The 16,885-nt window shown below is 46.9% G+C and overlaps 1 protein-coding gene across 8 annotated transcripts; it reads left to right on the forward strand.

The window, feature by feature from the left end:
• Positions 1-1,255: 1,255 nt before the first annotated feature.
• CDK20 (cyclin dependent kinase 20) lies at positions 1,256-16,104 on the forward strand. Of its 8 annotated transcripts, none has more exons than XM_079960120.1 (9): positions 1,256-1,314; positions 3,644-3,726; positions 3,841-3,954; positions 7,845-8,033; positions 8,183-8,304; positions 8,937-8,999; positions 11,272-11,395; positions 11,533-11,688; positions 15,474-16,104. In XM_079960120.1, the coding sequence occupies exons 2-9, from the start codon at positions 3,652-3,654 to the stop codon at positions 15,660-15,662; spliced, it is 1,032 nt and encodes a 343-aa protein (XP_079816246.1). In that variant the 5' UTR covers positions 1,256-1,314; positions 3,644-3,651; the 3' UTR covers positions 15,663-16,104. The 8 variants fall into 8 exon arrangements, with proteins under 8 accessions (XP_079816246.1, XP_079816242.1, XP_079816248.1 ...); XM_079960116.1 differs by having other exon boundaries at positions 1,286-1,375; XM_079960119.1 differs by having other exon boundaries at positions 1,287-1,369.
• The last annotated feature ends 781 nt before the right edge of the window (positions 16,105-16,885 follow it).

Below are 16,885 nucleotides of genomic sequence, written 5' to 3' on the forward strand. Positions count from 1 at the left end.
TTGAAATATTGTTGTGGGGGCGCTGCCTGGAAACGACACCTTTGCTCCTTTAACATGCGGGTGGCAGGCGGAAACCCGACAGGTGCATATATGGAAAATAATTGTGTACAGCTGAAAACGTACCTATGGGACCGCCCCTCCTGGTATGCCCCGTGGAGGACCTTAAGGTCCACAAATGACAACATTTTGGAGGTCCCAGGTCACAAGGTGGTTAGATTGGTCTCAACTAGGGCCAGGGCCTTTTCAGTACTGGCCCCAACCTGTTGGAACGCTCTGTCACAAGAGACTAGTGCCCTGCGGGACTTGACATCTTTCCGCAGGGCCTGCAAGACAGAGCTGTTCTGCCTGGCCTTTGGTTTGGACTCAGTCTAACCCTTATGTTTCCCTCCCCTTATGGTTTTGATCTATGGGCTACTATTAAAATGAGGCTGCATTTTAAATTGTATTTTAACCTGTATTTTAAATTGGGTTTTTTCCCTCCCCCCCCCCATTATGTTTTTATTGTAATTTTACTCGTGTTAGCCACCCTGAGCTTGGCTCTGGCCAGGGAGGGTGGGGTGTAAATAAAAAATTACTTTTACTATTATTATTAAAATACCGGCAGCATTAAGATAAATTCAACAGTGTAAATGAGTTTTAATGGATGTAATAATGAAAAACTGACTGGTACGGTTTTTGTGAAATATGCAGGGATATAAGATATATGCAAAATGAACCATAGGAAGAGAAGAAGGGAAGTCGCTGATATCTTGAGTAGGTAAAACGTTGATCTGAAATCGTAAAGCAGAAAAATTAATAAAAATCGTATATATAAAAAGCAAAGGAGCCTGGGGGTTGGGAACGCCCGGAAAAAATAGGTGTGGGGGGGAAATGATGCCCGTCCAGCTTTCTATTCCGCCCCCCACATCTATAAAAGGTGTGGGGGGGGGGATGTGAGACTATATATTTCCACTACCTTAAGATAAGATTGTAAACAAGTGGGTAATTTGCTGGGAAAATTTTTTTTTGTAACAATGTAAGTGGGAGCGGGAGATGTGAGGGAGTCCAAAGTAGTGACGAAATTATGTTATGATATAAGTAATGTCGTTTATTATTTATGCATTTGTATTCAAAAAAACTTTAATAAATATGTATTAAATATATATATATATATATATATATATATATATATATATATATTTCCACTACCTTCGCCCCGCAGAGGGAGGAGGTTGCCGGCTGCAACGGAGAACCTGAGCTGTCGTCTGAGAACCACCAGGACTGAGCCCCAGAGGGTGAAGTGGAAGGGAGAGGTGCATGATGGGAAAGGAGGAGGTGATGATGCTGGCAGTGGGTCCTTGGCGGGGATGCTGCAGCTGGATCTGTGCCTGTACCTGTGGGTGTCCCAGCTGAGCTCCCCCAGGCGCAGGTTCCTGAGTTTAGCAGGGGCCCAAGATGGGAGGGGATGGGGGGTGGGGGTGGCTGGTTGGGGGCTGTGCTGGGGGGGGGGTCCCCCAGATTCAGCTCAGTGCTGAGTGCGAATCCTCCAGGGCTCCCTCCTGGTGTGTTCCTGCAAGCAAGGCTGGCCCCACCCAGGACAGGAAATATCTCTGCAAATGTTGGATCCCATCCCATGCAGGGATAAGGGCCAGTGGCGTAGCGTGGGTTGTCAGCACCCGGGGCAAGGCAAGTAATTTGCGCCCCCTAACCCGTGGATTCGCGCCCCCTAACCCGTGGACTTGTGCCCCCTAACCCGTGGATTTGCGCCCCCTAACCCGTGGATTTGCACCCCCTAAACCGTGGATTTGCGCCCCCTAACCCGTGGATTCGCGCCCCCTAACCCGTGGATTTGTGCCCCCTAACCCGTGGATTCGCGCCCCCTAACCCGTGGATTTGTGCCCCCTAACCCGTGGATTTGCGCCCCCTAACCCGTGGATTTGCACCCCCTAAACCGTGGATTTGCGCCCCCTAACCCGTGGATTCGCGCCCCCTAACCCGTGGATTTGCGCCCCCTAACCCTAACCCCCAGATGTTGCGCCCAGTGCGGCCGGCCCCCCCTGCACCCCCACGCTACGCCACTGATAAGGGCTTGCCTTGTGGGGTTAGTTCTGGAGATGTTGTGGGGCTGAAGCGGAGGGGGGCTTTTCCATTGAGAGAAGGGGGGGGGGGAATGCAGCAGGAGGGATGTGGTAAAAGTCTGTAAAACCATGGCCAGGGTCGGATTTTAGGTTTGATGAGGCCCTAAGCTACTGAAGGTAATGGGGGCCTTTAGAGGTCCAGCTGTCCTTTGTCAACAACAAATTGTCACTGTTTTTTGTGTTGAATATATGCTATATGGTAATTTATGGACCTCTTAAGGGTGTTGGGTGTAGCTCTGCAAAGAGAAACTACAGGTCCCTGGAAAGTATGCCCTTAACAGTTTTGGCTTCCCGCAAATAGACTTGTAATTTTGTGAAGTGTTTCCAATTTCTTTTGTGCATACCTTCATACAATTTCAGTACTTTTGCTGGAGACCTGTGGAAGTAAATTAAATTTGACATATTTATAGATATCTGCACTAGTGTGACAATCTGGAACCAGATTACATTTATTGTGTAGGCATCCCTATAGAAATCTGTAGCCCTGCAACGATCTGCTATTGGATTAAATGCATAGTATAGGATTAAATGTATGTATAGACACAGCTATAGCGATCTGAGGCTGAGACATACCACTGTGTATGCATTAACAACAACAACAACAATAATAAAATTTTATTTATACCCCACCCTTCCCAGTTCAGAAAACCGGGCTCAGGGCAGCTAACAACAAATTTAAAACAATTGTTGCAACAAAAAACAGCATAAAATAAAGTATAAAACGTGAATAATAATAAAATCAGAATTCAAATATCAATTTAGGGGGGAAATCCATCCAATAAACATTAGATGATCACCAGGGTCAGCTGGCTGAATTAGTCCTATTTGGGCCAACAAGGAGACCAGGGGAGAATTAGCTGTGGGATCCCAGAGTGGGTAATTTTCATAAAAAGGGGAGGGGGAGGGAAGGAAGAGGAATCAAAGATGAGGCTAAGTTCAAATTGAAAGCCAGGCGGATGAAGGTGATGGACTACATGGAACTGGCGGAAATGACTGGCAGAATCCAAGACCAGGGAGAAGAGTCGGTGGAAGAAGATTGGAAAAAATTTAAAGTTTATCTACAGAAACATTGTAAAATTAAGGAATGTTAGAAGGATGTTGGAATGAAGCTATGTGGTTTTAGCAGAAATGTTATAAAGGATTAAGTAAAAATGGAATGGTAATTAGTGAAAGAGGAGAATGTAAAATTATAGTATATCAAGATAAATTTTTAGGATAAAAACAAAGATGGAAAGGATTTGCTGAAATATCTAATTGAACTAGAATACAAAAAAGGGAGGTGTGAGGAGGTCAAGGAAATAAGCAAAGGAAAGAAAGTTATGTAAAGGTTGGATTTGTGTTTTTGTTTTTGTGCTTTGTTTGTTTAACTTTTTCTATTTTTCTTTCTGTAACCTTCAAAACTTTAATAAAATCTATTATATATAAAAAAAACAAATTGAAAGCCAGGCGGAATTGCTCTGTCTTACAGGCCCTGCAGAAGTAAGTTAAATCCTGCATTGTGATTGAATTCCCTTTTCTACAAATAGAGGCCACCATGGACCAATATAGCATCCTAGGCCGCATTGGAGAAGGAGCCCATGGAATCGTTTTCAAAGCCAAGAACATAGAAGTAAGTGGGGTCTCACCTTTGACCAGGGATTGACTCTTGGTATTTTTCTCAAGCTCTGGGAGAAGAATGAGTCAAGCAGGGGAGCAGAGAGCTTTTGGGTTTCTTTCACTGCAGACAGGTGAGACTGTTGCCCTGAAGAAGGTGGCTCTCCGCAAGTTAGAGGATGGGATCCCCAATCAAGCACTTCGGGAGATCAAAGCCCTGCAGGAGATTGAGGAAAATCAACACGTGAGTAGCCGGTTTGAATTTCTTTTGTGTGTGTTTACCTCAGTTTACTCAGCGCCTAGGACTTGCCAATCGAAAGGTCGGCGGTTCGAATCCCTGCGGCGGGGTGCGCTCCCGCTGCTCGGTCCCAGCACCTGCCAACCTAGCAGTTCGAAAGCACCTCCGGGTGCAAGTAGATAAATAGGGACCGCTTACCAGCGGGAAGGTAAACGGCGTTTCCGTGTGCGGCTCTGGCTCGCCAGAGCAGCGATGTCACGCTGGCCACGTGACCCGGAAGTGTCTCCGGACAGCGCTGGCCCCTGGCCTCTTAAGTGAGATGGGCGCACAACCCCAGAGTCTGTCAAGACTGGCCCGTACGGGCAGGGGTACCTTTACCTTTACCTTACCTCAGTTTACCTTAGGCTGAGAAGAAGGGAGGATGTGGTTTGGGTTACCATAGCCTTAGAAATAAGTTGTGTTAGTTGGCCAAAGCTGCTAGTTTCTTAAACTGTGGATCTGGAACTCCATGCTACTGCAGTAGGATGCAAATGAAATTGTGTCAACTGGACAAATCTGCTTTCGTTTGCCAGTTGTTGTTTTTTAAAAAAAATTGCACGTTTGCATTTTAAAATATTTGTCGCACTGTGTGAGGTTTTGTCTAGGCCCGGAAAAAGAACAGCGATAAGAATTGTTTCATAAAGACGGGAGGCAGAAGATGGTGAATGCTCACCAGAAGTGATTGATGGTTATGATGAGGGAATCTTGTAAATCAGTGGAAAGTTCATCCAGGCCCTCTTTGTGTCAAGGCTTTTTTTTTGTAAACATGAGGGATGGAGACCTTGGAGTGGGGTGGGGGGTGGCGAGAAGAAAAACACACATTGAAACGCAAATTATCCAATTCCACATTAGAGGACGTGCTCTGTAGCATAGCAACATAGCAGGTTTATTGTTCAAAGCATATGAAACAAGGTGCTCATGTATTTCTAGCTGTGAGATGTGGTTGACATTACAGTGGTACCTCGGGTTAATGTGTTCTGGAGTTCCGTACTTAACCTGAAACTGTTCCACCACTTTAGCTAATAGGGCCTCCTGCTGCTGCCGCGCCGCCGGAGCACAGTTTCTGTTCTCATCCTGAAGCAAAGTTCTTAACCTGAGGTAATATTTCTGGGTCAGCGGAGTCTGTAACCTGAAGCGTATGTAACCTGAAATGTAGGTAACCCGAGGTACCACTGTACTTTTGTCTATTTACTGCATTTATTTATCCCAATTTGAACAATAAAATGGTGATTTTCTTGAGTCAAAATGAGAGTACCCCTAAACAAATTTTTAAGAAAACTAACTATATCCCTACCGCTGAATCAATATAGGGGGACTAGCTGACCTGGCTCCCTCTTCTGCTTGGACCAGAACAATGTGACAGCTTGGTGTTTAATCCTAACACTGATAACCCATATGTCTGACAGGACAGCTGCTCAGCACAGTCTCTGCCGTAACCCATGAGAGAGTAATAGTACAGTGGTACCTCGGGTTACATACGCTTCAGGTTACAGACTCCGCTAACCCAGTGCTCCGGCGGTGCAGCAGCAGCAGGAGGCCCCATTAGCTAAAGTGGTGTTTCAGGTTAAGAACAGTTTCAGGTTAAGAACGGACCTCTTGAACGAATTAAGTACTTAACCCGAGGTACCACTGTACAAAGATTCACATAATGTTTAGGGGTATGTATACCCTTGCTTCCCCCAGAAAAAAAGCACTGGTTAGGATCTCTGAATACCTTCACAGCTGTAATTGTGAAATACAAACCACCAAATAAAGAATTGCTCATAGTTTTTGCCAAAAACATAGAAAATGCTGATTGCTGGGGAATTGGGATTGGGGAATTAATCTGGTCAGGAGCGTTACCTTGATGGTAGCGTAAAGGTAAAGGTAAAGGTACCCCTGCCCGTACGGGCCAGTCTTGACAGACTCTGGGGTTGTGCGCCCATCTCACTTAAGAGGCCAGGGGCCAGCGCTGTCCGGAGACACTTCCGGGTCACGTGGCCAGCGTGACATCGCTGCTCTGGCGAGCCAGAGCCGCACACGGAAACGCCGTTTACCTTCCCGCTGGTAAGCGGTCCCTATTTATCTACTTGCACCCGGAGGTGCTTTCGAACTGCTAGGTTGGCAGGCGCTGGGACCGAGCAGCGGGAGCGCACCCCGCCGCAGGGATTCGAACCGCCGACCTTTCGATCGGCAAGCCCTAGGCGCTGAGGCTTTAACCCACAGCGCCACCTGCGTCCCTGATGGTAGCGTAGCTCATTGTTTTCAGTCTGATGCTTTATGGGGTTCCCTTGCACACGTGGAGCTCTGTATGAGTTCTCCATGCATGCACTGGAGACCTTAGGTATTTGCTTATCCCTACTCTCCTTCGTTTTCCAAGCCCTTTCTAGTTCCAAATTCAGCAAAGAAAGAAAAGGGGCTCGCAAAATCCAAGCTGCGCCAAAGCATTTAAATCAAGCTGTGTTTGGCCAAACTAATTTCAGATACAGAATTTCGGCGTTTGTTTTGGGAAACAATGACCACATTAAAGCTCCTGAGACCCTGGAAGTGAGGGGCCTCACCATATTAACATTCTTTCAAGAGCTCAGGTGTGCTTTGCATATGTTACCTTTCTGTAACCCTTGAAGCAAACTTGTAAGGTAGGTCAATGCAATTACAGTGGTACCTCGGGTTACATACGCTTCAGGTTACAGACTCCGCTAACCCATAAATATTACCTCGGGTTAAGAACTTTACCTCGGGTTGAGAACAGAAATCGTGCTCTGGCGGTGCGGCGGCAGCAGGAGGCCCCTTTAGCTAAAGTGGTACCTCAGGCTAAGAACAGTTTCAGGTTAAGAACAGACCTGCAGAACGAATTAAGTACATAACCAGAGGTACCACTGTATTGTCTCCAGTGTGGTGAAGTTGTTAGCAGGTTGGACTAGGACATGAGGAACAGGGGTTCGTATCCTCAGTCGTCCATAAAGCTCACTGGGTTGCCTTGGGCCAGTCACTGCCTCTCAGGGTTGTTGTGAAGATTAAATGAGGGGGAATAACTTTGTATGCCTCATTGGAGAAATAGATGGGGTATAAACGCAATCAATAAATATTGGAGAAGGCGGGTAGGGCTGATGCTGAGGCAAAGATGTGCCTAAAGCCATTTCATTGGTTTATGGCTGAGGTGGGGTTTGAGGGGCAAGGGCCGCGACACAGTTGTAGAGGATCTGCTGTGCATACAGAAGATCCCAGATTCGACCCCCATCGGCATCTCCAGAAACATAGCTGTCAACGTTTTCCTTTTTTTAAGGGAAATTCTTATTCCGAATAGGATTCCTTACAAGAAAAGGGAAAAGTTGACAGCTATGTCCAGAAAGGGCTGCCCAAAACCTGGAGTTCCACTCCTGTGTTCCTGTGAGGACTTCCTGATTTCTCTCTCGGCCTTTCTTTCTTTCTGTTTTTAATGATCTTTTTATTTGATTTTTTTAAAGAAGAAAGAAAAATAAAATAAACATACATCAAAAAACAGTACAAAATCCAAATATTGAGATTATTCTGAATCTTCTGACTTCCCTCTATCCCTTCCATGGAACCTTTTGATTCTGTTTTCAATTGCATATCAATACCTCTCCAGTTTTCATCTTCCTAGTTTATCTATACATTCTGCTACATTACGTGTATTTAAAATCCTGCTAATGTTTTGACCTGTTTACAATGATCTTGTATATGCATTATAAACATTTCCCATTCTTTTTTAAATTTCTTTTTGATTCCTGAGCTTCCCAGTTAATTTTGCCATTTCGGCATAGTCCATCAACTTGATTTCCCATTCTAGTCTCTCAGCCTTTTGTCTACTACACATTGAAGAGTCAGAAGGCAACTCCTTCTCCCTCTCTCCCCAGGTGGTGAAGCTGAAGGATTTCTTCCCCCACGGCACAGGCTTTGTGCTCGTCTTCGAATACATGCTGTCCGACTTGTCAGAGGTCATCCGCAACTCCGAGCAGCCGCTCACCGAGGCCCAAGTCAAAGGCTACATGCTCATGCTGCTAAAGGGGGTGGACTTCTGCCATGCCAACTCCATCATGCATCGGGTGAGGCCTGCTCTGGCTCCCAGATTGCTTTCTTCTCCCCGAGATCCCATCTCACCTTTTCTCACCTGTTTGCGCCGTACTCTTCTTTGCCCCTCAGCTCCCCCATTAAAAACTGCAGATATTTCTGAACTCCTCCTTGTCCTTTTCAGGATCTGAAACCGGCCAATTTGCTGATCAGCTCCACAGGTCAGCTGAAAATTGCTGATTTTGGCCTGGCCAGAGTGTTCACCAGCGATGGAGAGAGACTGTATAGCCACCAAGTGGCCACCAGGTGAGTCGGGATGGGCAGGGGTGTGTGGGCTGAGCATAAAGCCAGTGAAGGGAGAGCCCAACCCCTTGCTCCTGCTGGAATGACCACAACAAGAAACAGCTTTCCTTCCATGGCGCTTGCGGTCTGGCTTAGCATTGAGAACGCTGTGGAGTCTGATGGCATTGGAGTAAGAAGCTGCCAGGAACTGTTTCTCGAGATTAGTGTTGAGCCTGGTACAGTGGTGCCTCGCAAGACGAAATTAATCCGTTCCGTTAGGCTCTTCGTATAGCGGTTTTTTCATCTTGCGAAGCAAGCCCATTGACAGCTTAGTGGATTAGCGCTATTAGTGTTTTAGCGGCTTTTAGTGATCAGCTGTTAAGTGGCTTATCAGCGGAACAGCTGATAAGCGGCTTAGGAAAAGGGGGAAAACCCCGCAGGAACTCGCAAGACATTTTCGTCTTGCGAAGCAAGCCCATAAGGAAATTCGTTTTGCGAAGCGCCTCCAAAACGGAAAACCCTTTCGTCTAGCGGGTTTTCCTTCTTGCGAGGCGTTCGTCCTGCGGGGCACCACTGTAGCTGGAGCTGGGAAGCACTAGAGGCGAATGCATTTTGGTATGCTCAAAGATGTGACTCGCCTAACCTTTCTGCATTAGGTGGTACCGGGCTCCCGAACTCCTGTACGGTGCTCGGAAATATGATGAAGGTGTGGATCTCTGGTGAGTATATTTGCCCTGTCTTTTGCTACAAAGCAGGGATGGGGAACCTGTGGCCCTCCAGATGTCGTTGGACTACATCTCCCATCATCTCTGACCATTGGCCATGCTGTCTGCTGAGGATAATGGACGCCTGAAGGCTCACCACAGCTTTCCCATGTTATAAGAAAAAACCTGCTCCTTTTCCCTTATGGGGTACCCAAGAGCCCATATAGAGTCCTTTTTTAGGTTCTCTATTGGTAGGAGAAAATAACAGAGACAAACCAGAGAATATTGAGAAGCAAAGTAGCTAGTAAGCCTGATCTTTATTAAACGTGTTGCAACAGGGTGCTCCCCACCCCCACAGGAGGCAGGAAGAGGATCCAGAACCCTTATATAGACTTTTGAACTGCCCACCCTGGAGCCCAAGACCACCCCCCAATACATCATACGTACGTCAGAGAAGGGGAGGACTACAACAGAAATATGAGTGTGTTGTTTTTATCTTGTTTGCTGATTGGATTACCTGGGCATCCTGGCCACTCCTTTGTTATGATAACTACTCAGTTCCTGAATCCAGGTCACAGGATCACCCTATTCATCTCTTAAATGTGTCCTTAAGACAGGAATTGTGAGCAAAGAGACAATGGGGAGGCTCCTCATTCCATTTGACCTTGCAGAGGAATATTTGAGGTCAATTTGGAAGAGACAAAATGGTTTCAGGATTTTTCCTGTACAGTGGTGCCCCGCAAGACGAATGCCTCACAAGACGGAAAACCCGCTAGGCGAAAGGGTTTTCCGTTTTGGAGGTGCTTCGCAAAACGAATTTCCTATGGGCTTGCTTCGCAAGACGAAAATGTCTTGCGAGTTCCTGCGAGTTTTTTTTCCTCCCCCCCCCTTTTTCTAAGCCGCTAAGCCGCTTATCCGCTAATAGTGCTAATCCGCTAAGCCGTCAATGGGCTTGCTTCGCAAGACGAAAAAACCGCTAGACGAAGAGACTCGCGGAACGGATTAATTTCGTCTTGCGAGGCACCACTGTACTGATTCAGACATGTGGCTTATATGTGTTTGCCTGGTACATTTATTTTATATCTTAGACCTTATAATTCTCATAACACCCGTCTCTGCTGTGCAGAATCCTTCCATCCCCATGCTGTCTTACAAATCTCTCTTCCTAAGGCTGGGAAATTCATCCCACTCCGTACAGGAGGAGGGCTCAGATGGTGTCTTCAGTGCAGCAGGACAGACCAGCCACCTTTCTCTTGGTGGACCTGAACGGTAGTGAATGAACAAGTCTTGCAGTTCCTAAGCAACTGTTACAGATTTACTGTGTGCAGCCAGTAACAGTGCAGCATGTGGGGGGTGAGATAATGGGGGTGTCTGTTGCTGCTGAAACACTCCCCCCCCCCCGATTTCCTAGGCACATATGACTTTTGGCTAGTGAGTGCATCAGCCTGGAGTTGCTTCTGCACATATAAACGGCCTCGGCCCAGTATACCTGAAGGAACGTCTCCACCCCCATCGTGGACCCTGAGGTCCAGCACCAAGGGCCTTCGGGCGGTTCCCACACTGTGAGATTACAGGGAACCAGGCAGAGGGTCTTCTCGGTAGTGGCGCCCGCCCTGTGGAACGCCCTCCCATCAGATGTTAAGGAAATAAACAACTATCTGACTTTAAGATATCTGAAGGCAGCCCTGTTTAGGGACATTTTTAATGTTTGAGGTTTTATTGTATTAATATTTTGTTGGGAGCCTCCCAGAGTGGCTGGGGAAACCCAGCCAGATGGGTGGAGTATACATAAAATATTATTATTAAAATTAAAAGTTATATTGGAGCCCAAGATGAACCTCAGGGCAATGATATACAACAGAGATCAACTGGTTTAGCCATCATGCAGAAGGAATCTTGTCAGCTGTGGCTTTGTGAGCATGAGGAACACATTTAATACTTGTTTATGTACTGCTTAGTGCCCAAAAAGGCTTCTAAGGAGTTTACAAAATAAAAAAGGCAGGTTACATAAACCTTTCATAGGATTTGCTTGGGGTGTCTCTGTGTGTGGAAGACATACACACTATAAAACGAAGCCAGTTTGGTGCCTATTTAACTATCAAGCCTCTCAGCTAGAAATCCAAAATTTCTTCACACCCTTTCAGCAGTACAAAACTGTCCAGTTCCACACCAGTTTGAATATGCAGTGCAGAACCCAAAGCAAGGATGTGGTTGGTTTCTGAGCCTCATGCATTTCACCTCTGTTTTGACCCTGCTTCGGCTGCCCACCCTCTCTCTCTTTGACCAGGGCTGTGGGGTGCATCTTTGCTGAACTTCTCAACAACTCCCCACTTTTCCCTGGAGAAAACGATATTGAGCAGCTGTGCTGTGTCCTCCGAGTCCTTGGGACCCCAAACCAGAAGATCTGGCCGGTGGGTTTGGTAGTTATGGGATTGCCCCCAGGGGTTGTGGGTCAGCATCCCGTGCTTTTGTCTCTGGGATGAATGGGGTGAGTTTAAAAACAAAGAAACTTGAGGTCTCACGTTTCCCAACTTCTGTCTGGGAGCAGGAGATCACAGAGTTGCCCGACTACAACAAGATTTCCTTCAAAGAGAAGCTGCCAATTCCTCTGGAGCAGGTGGTGCCCGACGCCTCCCCACAAGCCGTGCAGCTCCTGAAACAGTTCCTGGTCTATCCTTCCAAGCAGCGTGTTCAGGCAGCACAGGTAAGAGATGCAAGGAGATTCCTAGCTGGCCTTTGCAGATACCAGAGCAGGGAACAGGGCGAGGAATTCTGTTGGGTTGTAGGAAGTGAGTACAGTCATACCTTGGGTTACAGCCGCTTCAGGTTGTGTTTTTTCAGGTTGTGGACCTCCGAAACCCGGAAGTACCAAAATGGGTTATGTTATGTACTGAGTTGAATAGGATCCAAAATGCAGCAGTCTGATTGGTCCTAGAACAATAGGATCCAGAATGCAGCAGTCTGATTAGTCCACAGGAGCCACCCAATCCAGCTCCAGGTGGAAGTGAATCCGCAACCTGATTGGCCTACAGGAGAATCCTGGAATTAGCCAATCACGTGGGGCCCATTGTGTAAATAATGTATATAAAGCATATATTTTGGGGGAACTTTCATTCCTCACTACTATGAGCTGAATAAAGAGCATGAAATCCACTCTCGACTCTGAGTATATTTCAGGTTACTTACTTATTTACAGGGTTTCAGTGGTCGCACATGTGGAGAAGCGTTAAATTGTGCTTTGCGCATGCGCAGAAGTGCCAAATCGCAACACGCAGGTTGTGAACGTGCATCCCGCATGGATCACATACGCAACCCAAACGTCCACTGTACTGGGTGCACGCTGTACAGTGGTACCTCAGGTTACATACACTTCAGGTTACAGACTCCGCTAACCCAGAAATAGTACCTCAGGTTAGGAACTTTGCTTCAGGATGAGAACAGAAATCGTGCTCCGGCAGCAGCAGGAGGCCCCTTTAGCTAAAGTGGTGCTTCAGGTTAAGAACAGTTTCAGGTTAAGAACAGGCCTCCAGAATGAATTAAGTTCTTAACCCGAGGTACCACTGTAATGGCTGGTCGCCATACTTCAGTTGAATGCTGTTTAATAAATAGCGAAGTCAGACCTGCACACCTCTGTGAGCCTCCGAGGTCTGTGCAGGTCACCAGCTATGGGATTAGCAGGAATCTCACAGATGGATGATTGTAGAATTGGTGCTTGGCGTAGTCCTGGCATTGGGTTGTCCCTGCCACGTGGTTCCTTCCTTTTGTCCCTTTGGGGAGCATCGGGAACTGGCAACTGGGGGAATTCTGTGCCCCATTCCCCTCTAGAATGTGCTCTCCAGATGTCCTGGAAGAGGCCTTCACCGTGAATACTCGCCTCTTTTAAATACAGTCATACCTCATGTTACGTTTGCTTCAGGTTGAGCGTTTTCAGGTTGCGTCCCGCGGTGACCTGGAAGTTACTTCTGGGTTTTGCCGCTTGCGCATGCGCATATGTACAAAACGACATCATGCGCATGCGCAGAAGCGGCGAATTGCGACCCGCGCACACGCAGACGTGGGTTGTGTTCTGCTCATGCTGCGAACGGGCCTCCGGAACGGATCCCGTTTGCAACCAGAGGTACCACTGTACGTGCATTCTAGGCCTGGGGAGATGCATCTCACATCAACACATGCTTGGAACACTCAATGGAAAGGGCAGTTGTTGTGCTCCAAATTGCCACCAGAGGGCACCCCAGTCTATTTCCATTGGCCTTTCATGGGGCCTGGCTTTCCCATGTTCCCCGAGGGAGGGGGTTTGAATGTGGCTATTTATTTAGAAGCATGAATGGCAATTAGTAATTGAAGTTCAGATAACGAAGAAATGGGGGGGGGGGGTTCAGGGTAATGGAGGGGAAGGAAAGAGACAGTCTAGCTTCCGGGGTCATTTCTACACAATACACTTAAAAGTGTATTGCTCAGAGGTTTTTTTTAAAAAATGTATTTTTATTAAAGCTTTTCTTGATTTACAAAAGTATGTGCAATGTCTCTCATGTTCTTTTTTTTTCATGTAACATTTTTACAAATCAGTTTCATTTGTTGAGCCATTAGGAAGAAAACGGGGTGCGCAGAGGTTTTCAACCTTTTTGAGTCTGTGGCTCCTTTGACCAACTACATTCTTTCTGTGGCACCCCTGTGGGGCTCAGGAACCCACCCTGCAGAGCTGGCAGCCTCTCACCCTTTTTCATTTTTTAAAATATATTTTTATTAATTTTTACATATCATTCCCAACCATCTTATAACGTATTTCCTTATCTTATACAAAGTTTTGGACTTCCATCAACCACATCTGAAGGTTTTTCAATCATTATCACTTAATCTACATTTCTTAATTTCCCTATTACTTTTAATTGTCCTGAACTAATAATTCTCTTCATAATCTTCTCTGCAATATTTTGCACAATCCTCCTTGCAAAACTTCTTGCAGTCCTGCTGCCTCTCACCCTTTTTCAAACACCCTCCTTTGTGGCGCATTCCCTCAGCCTCATCTCCCCTCTCCTTGGGAGTCCTCTGGGCAGCCACTGCTACCGTCCTTGGTCTCTGATCTGCCCCTGCCCCAAAGAGAGGTGCCTTCTCACACTGCCCCACAGGGGCCTGGGACCTGTCTGTCCATTCCCAACAGCAAGGGCTGGTGGACTTGCTGGCCGGGCTCCCTAGTCCGCTTGCTTCCTTACTCCAAAGCTGTCTTAGCTCCTGGCAACCAGCACCCCCCTGGCCAGCTCCAGAGGCACCATTCGCCTGGGGAGCTTGCAGCCAGGGCTGCTGCAACAAACAGCTGTGCAAGCCTTTGGGAGGCAGAGAAACAAGAGGACATCAGAGGAGAGGGAAGGAAAGAGGGACAGAGGCCAGGGTTGCCCATGGCACCCCAGACCATCATTCAAGGCAACCCAAGGGGCCACGGCACACTGGTTGAAAACCTCTGTCCTAGGGAATCCTGGAAATGGTAGCTTACCTCTCACTGAGCTGCAATTCCTAGCACCCTTAACAAAGGACAGTTCCCAGGATTCACTGAGGAAAGTCTTTAAATGTGTGTTAAATGTGCTTTAAATGTATGGTATGGATGAGATCCCAGTTTGCATGCTTCAGCCTCCATGCACGACTTGGTTTACCTCTGAATACCTTGTGTTAAAGCAAATGTGGAGAAACCAACCATCACCTTCAAGCCTGCGAGCTGGCAGAGACCTCTTTTTGCTGGCTGCTTCTGGGCTGCAGGCACACCAGACGCTTGAAGCACATGGCTCCCCCCCAAGGGATCCTGGGAATTGTAGTTTATTAAGGGTGCTGGGAACTGTAGCTCTGCGAGGGATAGATTCTTGGTGGAGGATTTGCTTGGTGGGCTAGTTGGCCCTTGGCTTCATCCAGCCCAGCCATTTTGTACTTCCTTCTCCAGGCGCTGTTGCACCCCTGAATGAAGGAATTTATTATTTCGGTCACAGACCAGTTCCAGCCCACATACAATATCAAGGAAGTCATAATACACAATAGGGATACATTTGAATTTGCAATTAGGTTATAACAGGGACAATACAGTGGTACCTTGAGTTAAGTACTTAATTCGTTCCGGAGGTCCGTTCTTAACCTGAAACTGTTCTTAACCTGAAGCACCACTTTAGCTAATAGGGCCTCATGCTGCTGCCGTGCTGCCAGAGCATGATTTCTGTTCTCATCCTGAAGCAAAGTTCTTAACCTGAAGCCCTATTTCTAGGTTAGCGGAGTCTGTAACCTGAAGCGTATGTAACCTGAAGTGTATGTAACCCGAGGTACCGCTGTACAGATATAGCTACAGTTAAGAAATATGCAAATTAAAACTTAGTCATTAACATATAACCTATAATTATCATTTAAAACCTTAATCATTATGATAGCACAGCTTGTTCCCTAAGTTTTATGGCAATCGCACAGCCCTTGGCTTCATCCAGCCCCAACCATTCTGTACTTCCTTTCCTTTTGCAGGCGCTGTTGCACCCCTATTTCTTCACTCCCCCGCTGCCTGCCCACCACCTGGAGCTGCCCATCCCTCAGCGTGGGGGCAAAAAAGCCCACCAGGGCCCCCAGCACCAGCGTGACTTCCATGTGGAGCAGCCTCTGGAGGAGTCGGTGGTGGACCTGGAGCTTGTGGCGCCTTACGTGGTTGACGTATGAAAAGAGGGTCTCTTTGCTCTCCGTGGGGCAGTGGGATTTCTGCTGCCCTTCTCTTGGGTCAGGAGAGCTAGTTCATCTCAAGCAGGATTGAGCCACTTCGTTGAACTGGCAGGAATGGGGTGGCAGAAGACAGAACTGGAGCAGGGGCAGCCGGCTATGTGGACAAGGGAAACGTCTCTTGCCTGAAATCCCTCTTGATGCTGCCGTGAAAGAGACAGGAGTGGACCAATTCCTTATTCCTCTGGAGCAGAGTTGGAAACCTTGGGCACAAAGCGCTGCCAGACAAGTTGGCCTTGCCAGCCTCTTCTCCTTAAAAACCACCACTTTGGACTTTTCCTTCCCGGACTTTGGGGTGCTTTTAGCTCCCTGTTTCTGTGGTGAAGCTCTTCTGTAGCGGCTCCGTAGCAATGTTTTGTAATTAAATGATTTGTTAAAACAGTGAGCCAAATTCCTGGTCTCTTTCTTGGATCAATGATGGTGAACTTGCTTTGTTAAGGAATATGGTACCTGGTGGGTGTGGCTTGCTGGGCTGTAGGTTTGCCATTAAGATATCCCAGTGGTTTTTTTTTGGGTGTTTGCTTTGCTCTGTTCAAAAGGCTTTTCGGTCCTGGCATGGTTTAGAATGTGATCTCGTGTGTAAACTCCGGAGCTGATGCAGAAGCGATTGTTTTGTGGGGGCAGCCATAAGAGGAGAAGGGAACAAGCCGAGAGGAATTGATGGGTAGGTGGTCCCCACTGTAGAAAAAGCAAGAATAGCCATTCAGATGCCACAACCATTAGCTTTATAGCGTGAGAAAGAAATCTGAGTCATTAAATGATTCTAGTTACAGGTAGGTAGCCGTGTTGGTCTGCCGTAGTTGAAACAAAACAAAATAAATAAAGTAAAATAAAATACGGTAATTCCTTCCAGTAGCACCTTCGAGACCAACTAACTTAGTTGGTCTCTAAGGTGCTACTGGAAGGAATTATTTTATTTATTCATTTATTTATTTTGTTTCATTAAATGATCTTAAGTAGGTACTCAGGTGTGAAGTGTCATCTCCCAAAGTGATACAAAAGAGTTGCTAGAGAAAACTCTTTGATTTCCCAACATAAATCCTGGATTCTGTGTTCATTTTGATTAGATTTGCCACTCCACCCTCTTGGCAATATAGTTTTTCATTCCATCTTCCCCTACCCTGGCCTGTGTTCCTTCTTTCTTCTTTCCTTTGAGTGGACCATCT

Source organism: Podarcis cretensis (assembly GCF_951804945.1).
Source record: "Podarcis cretensis genome assembly, chromosome: 17".
Taxonomy (NCBI): domain Eukaryota; kingdom Metazoa; phylum Chordata; class Lepidosauria; order Squamata; family Lacertidae; genus Podarcis; species Podarcis cretensis.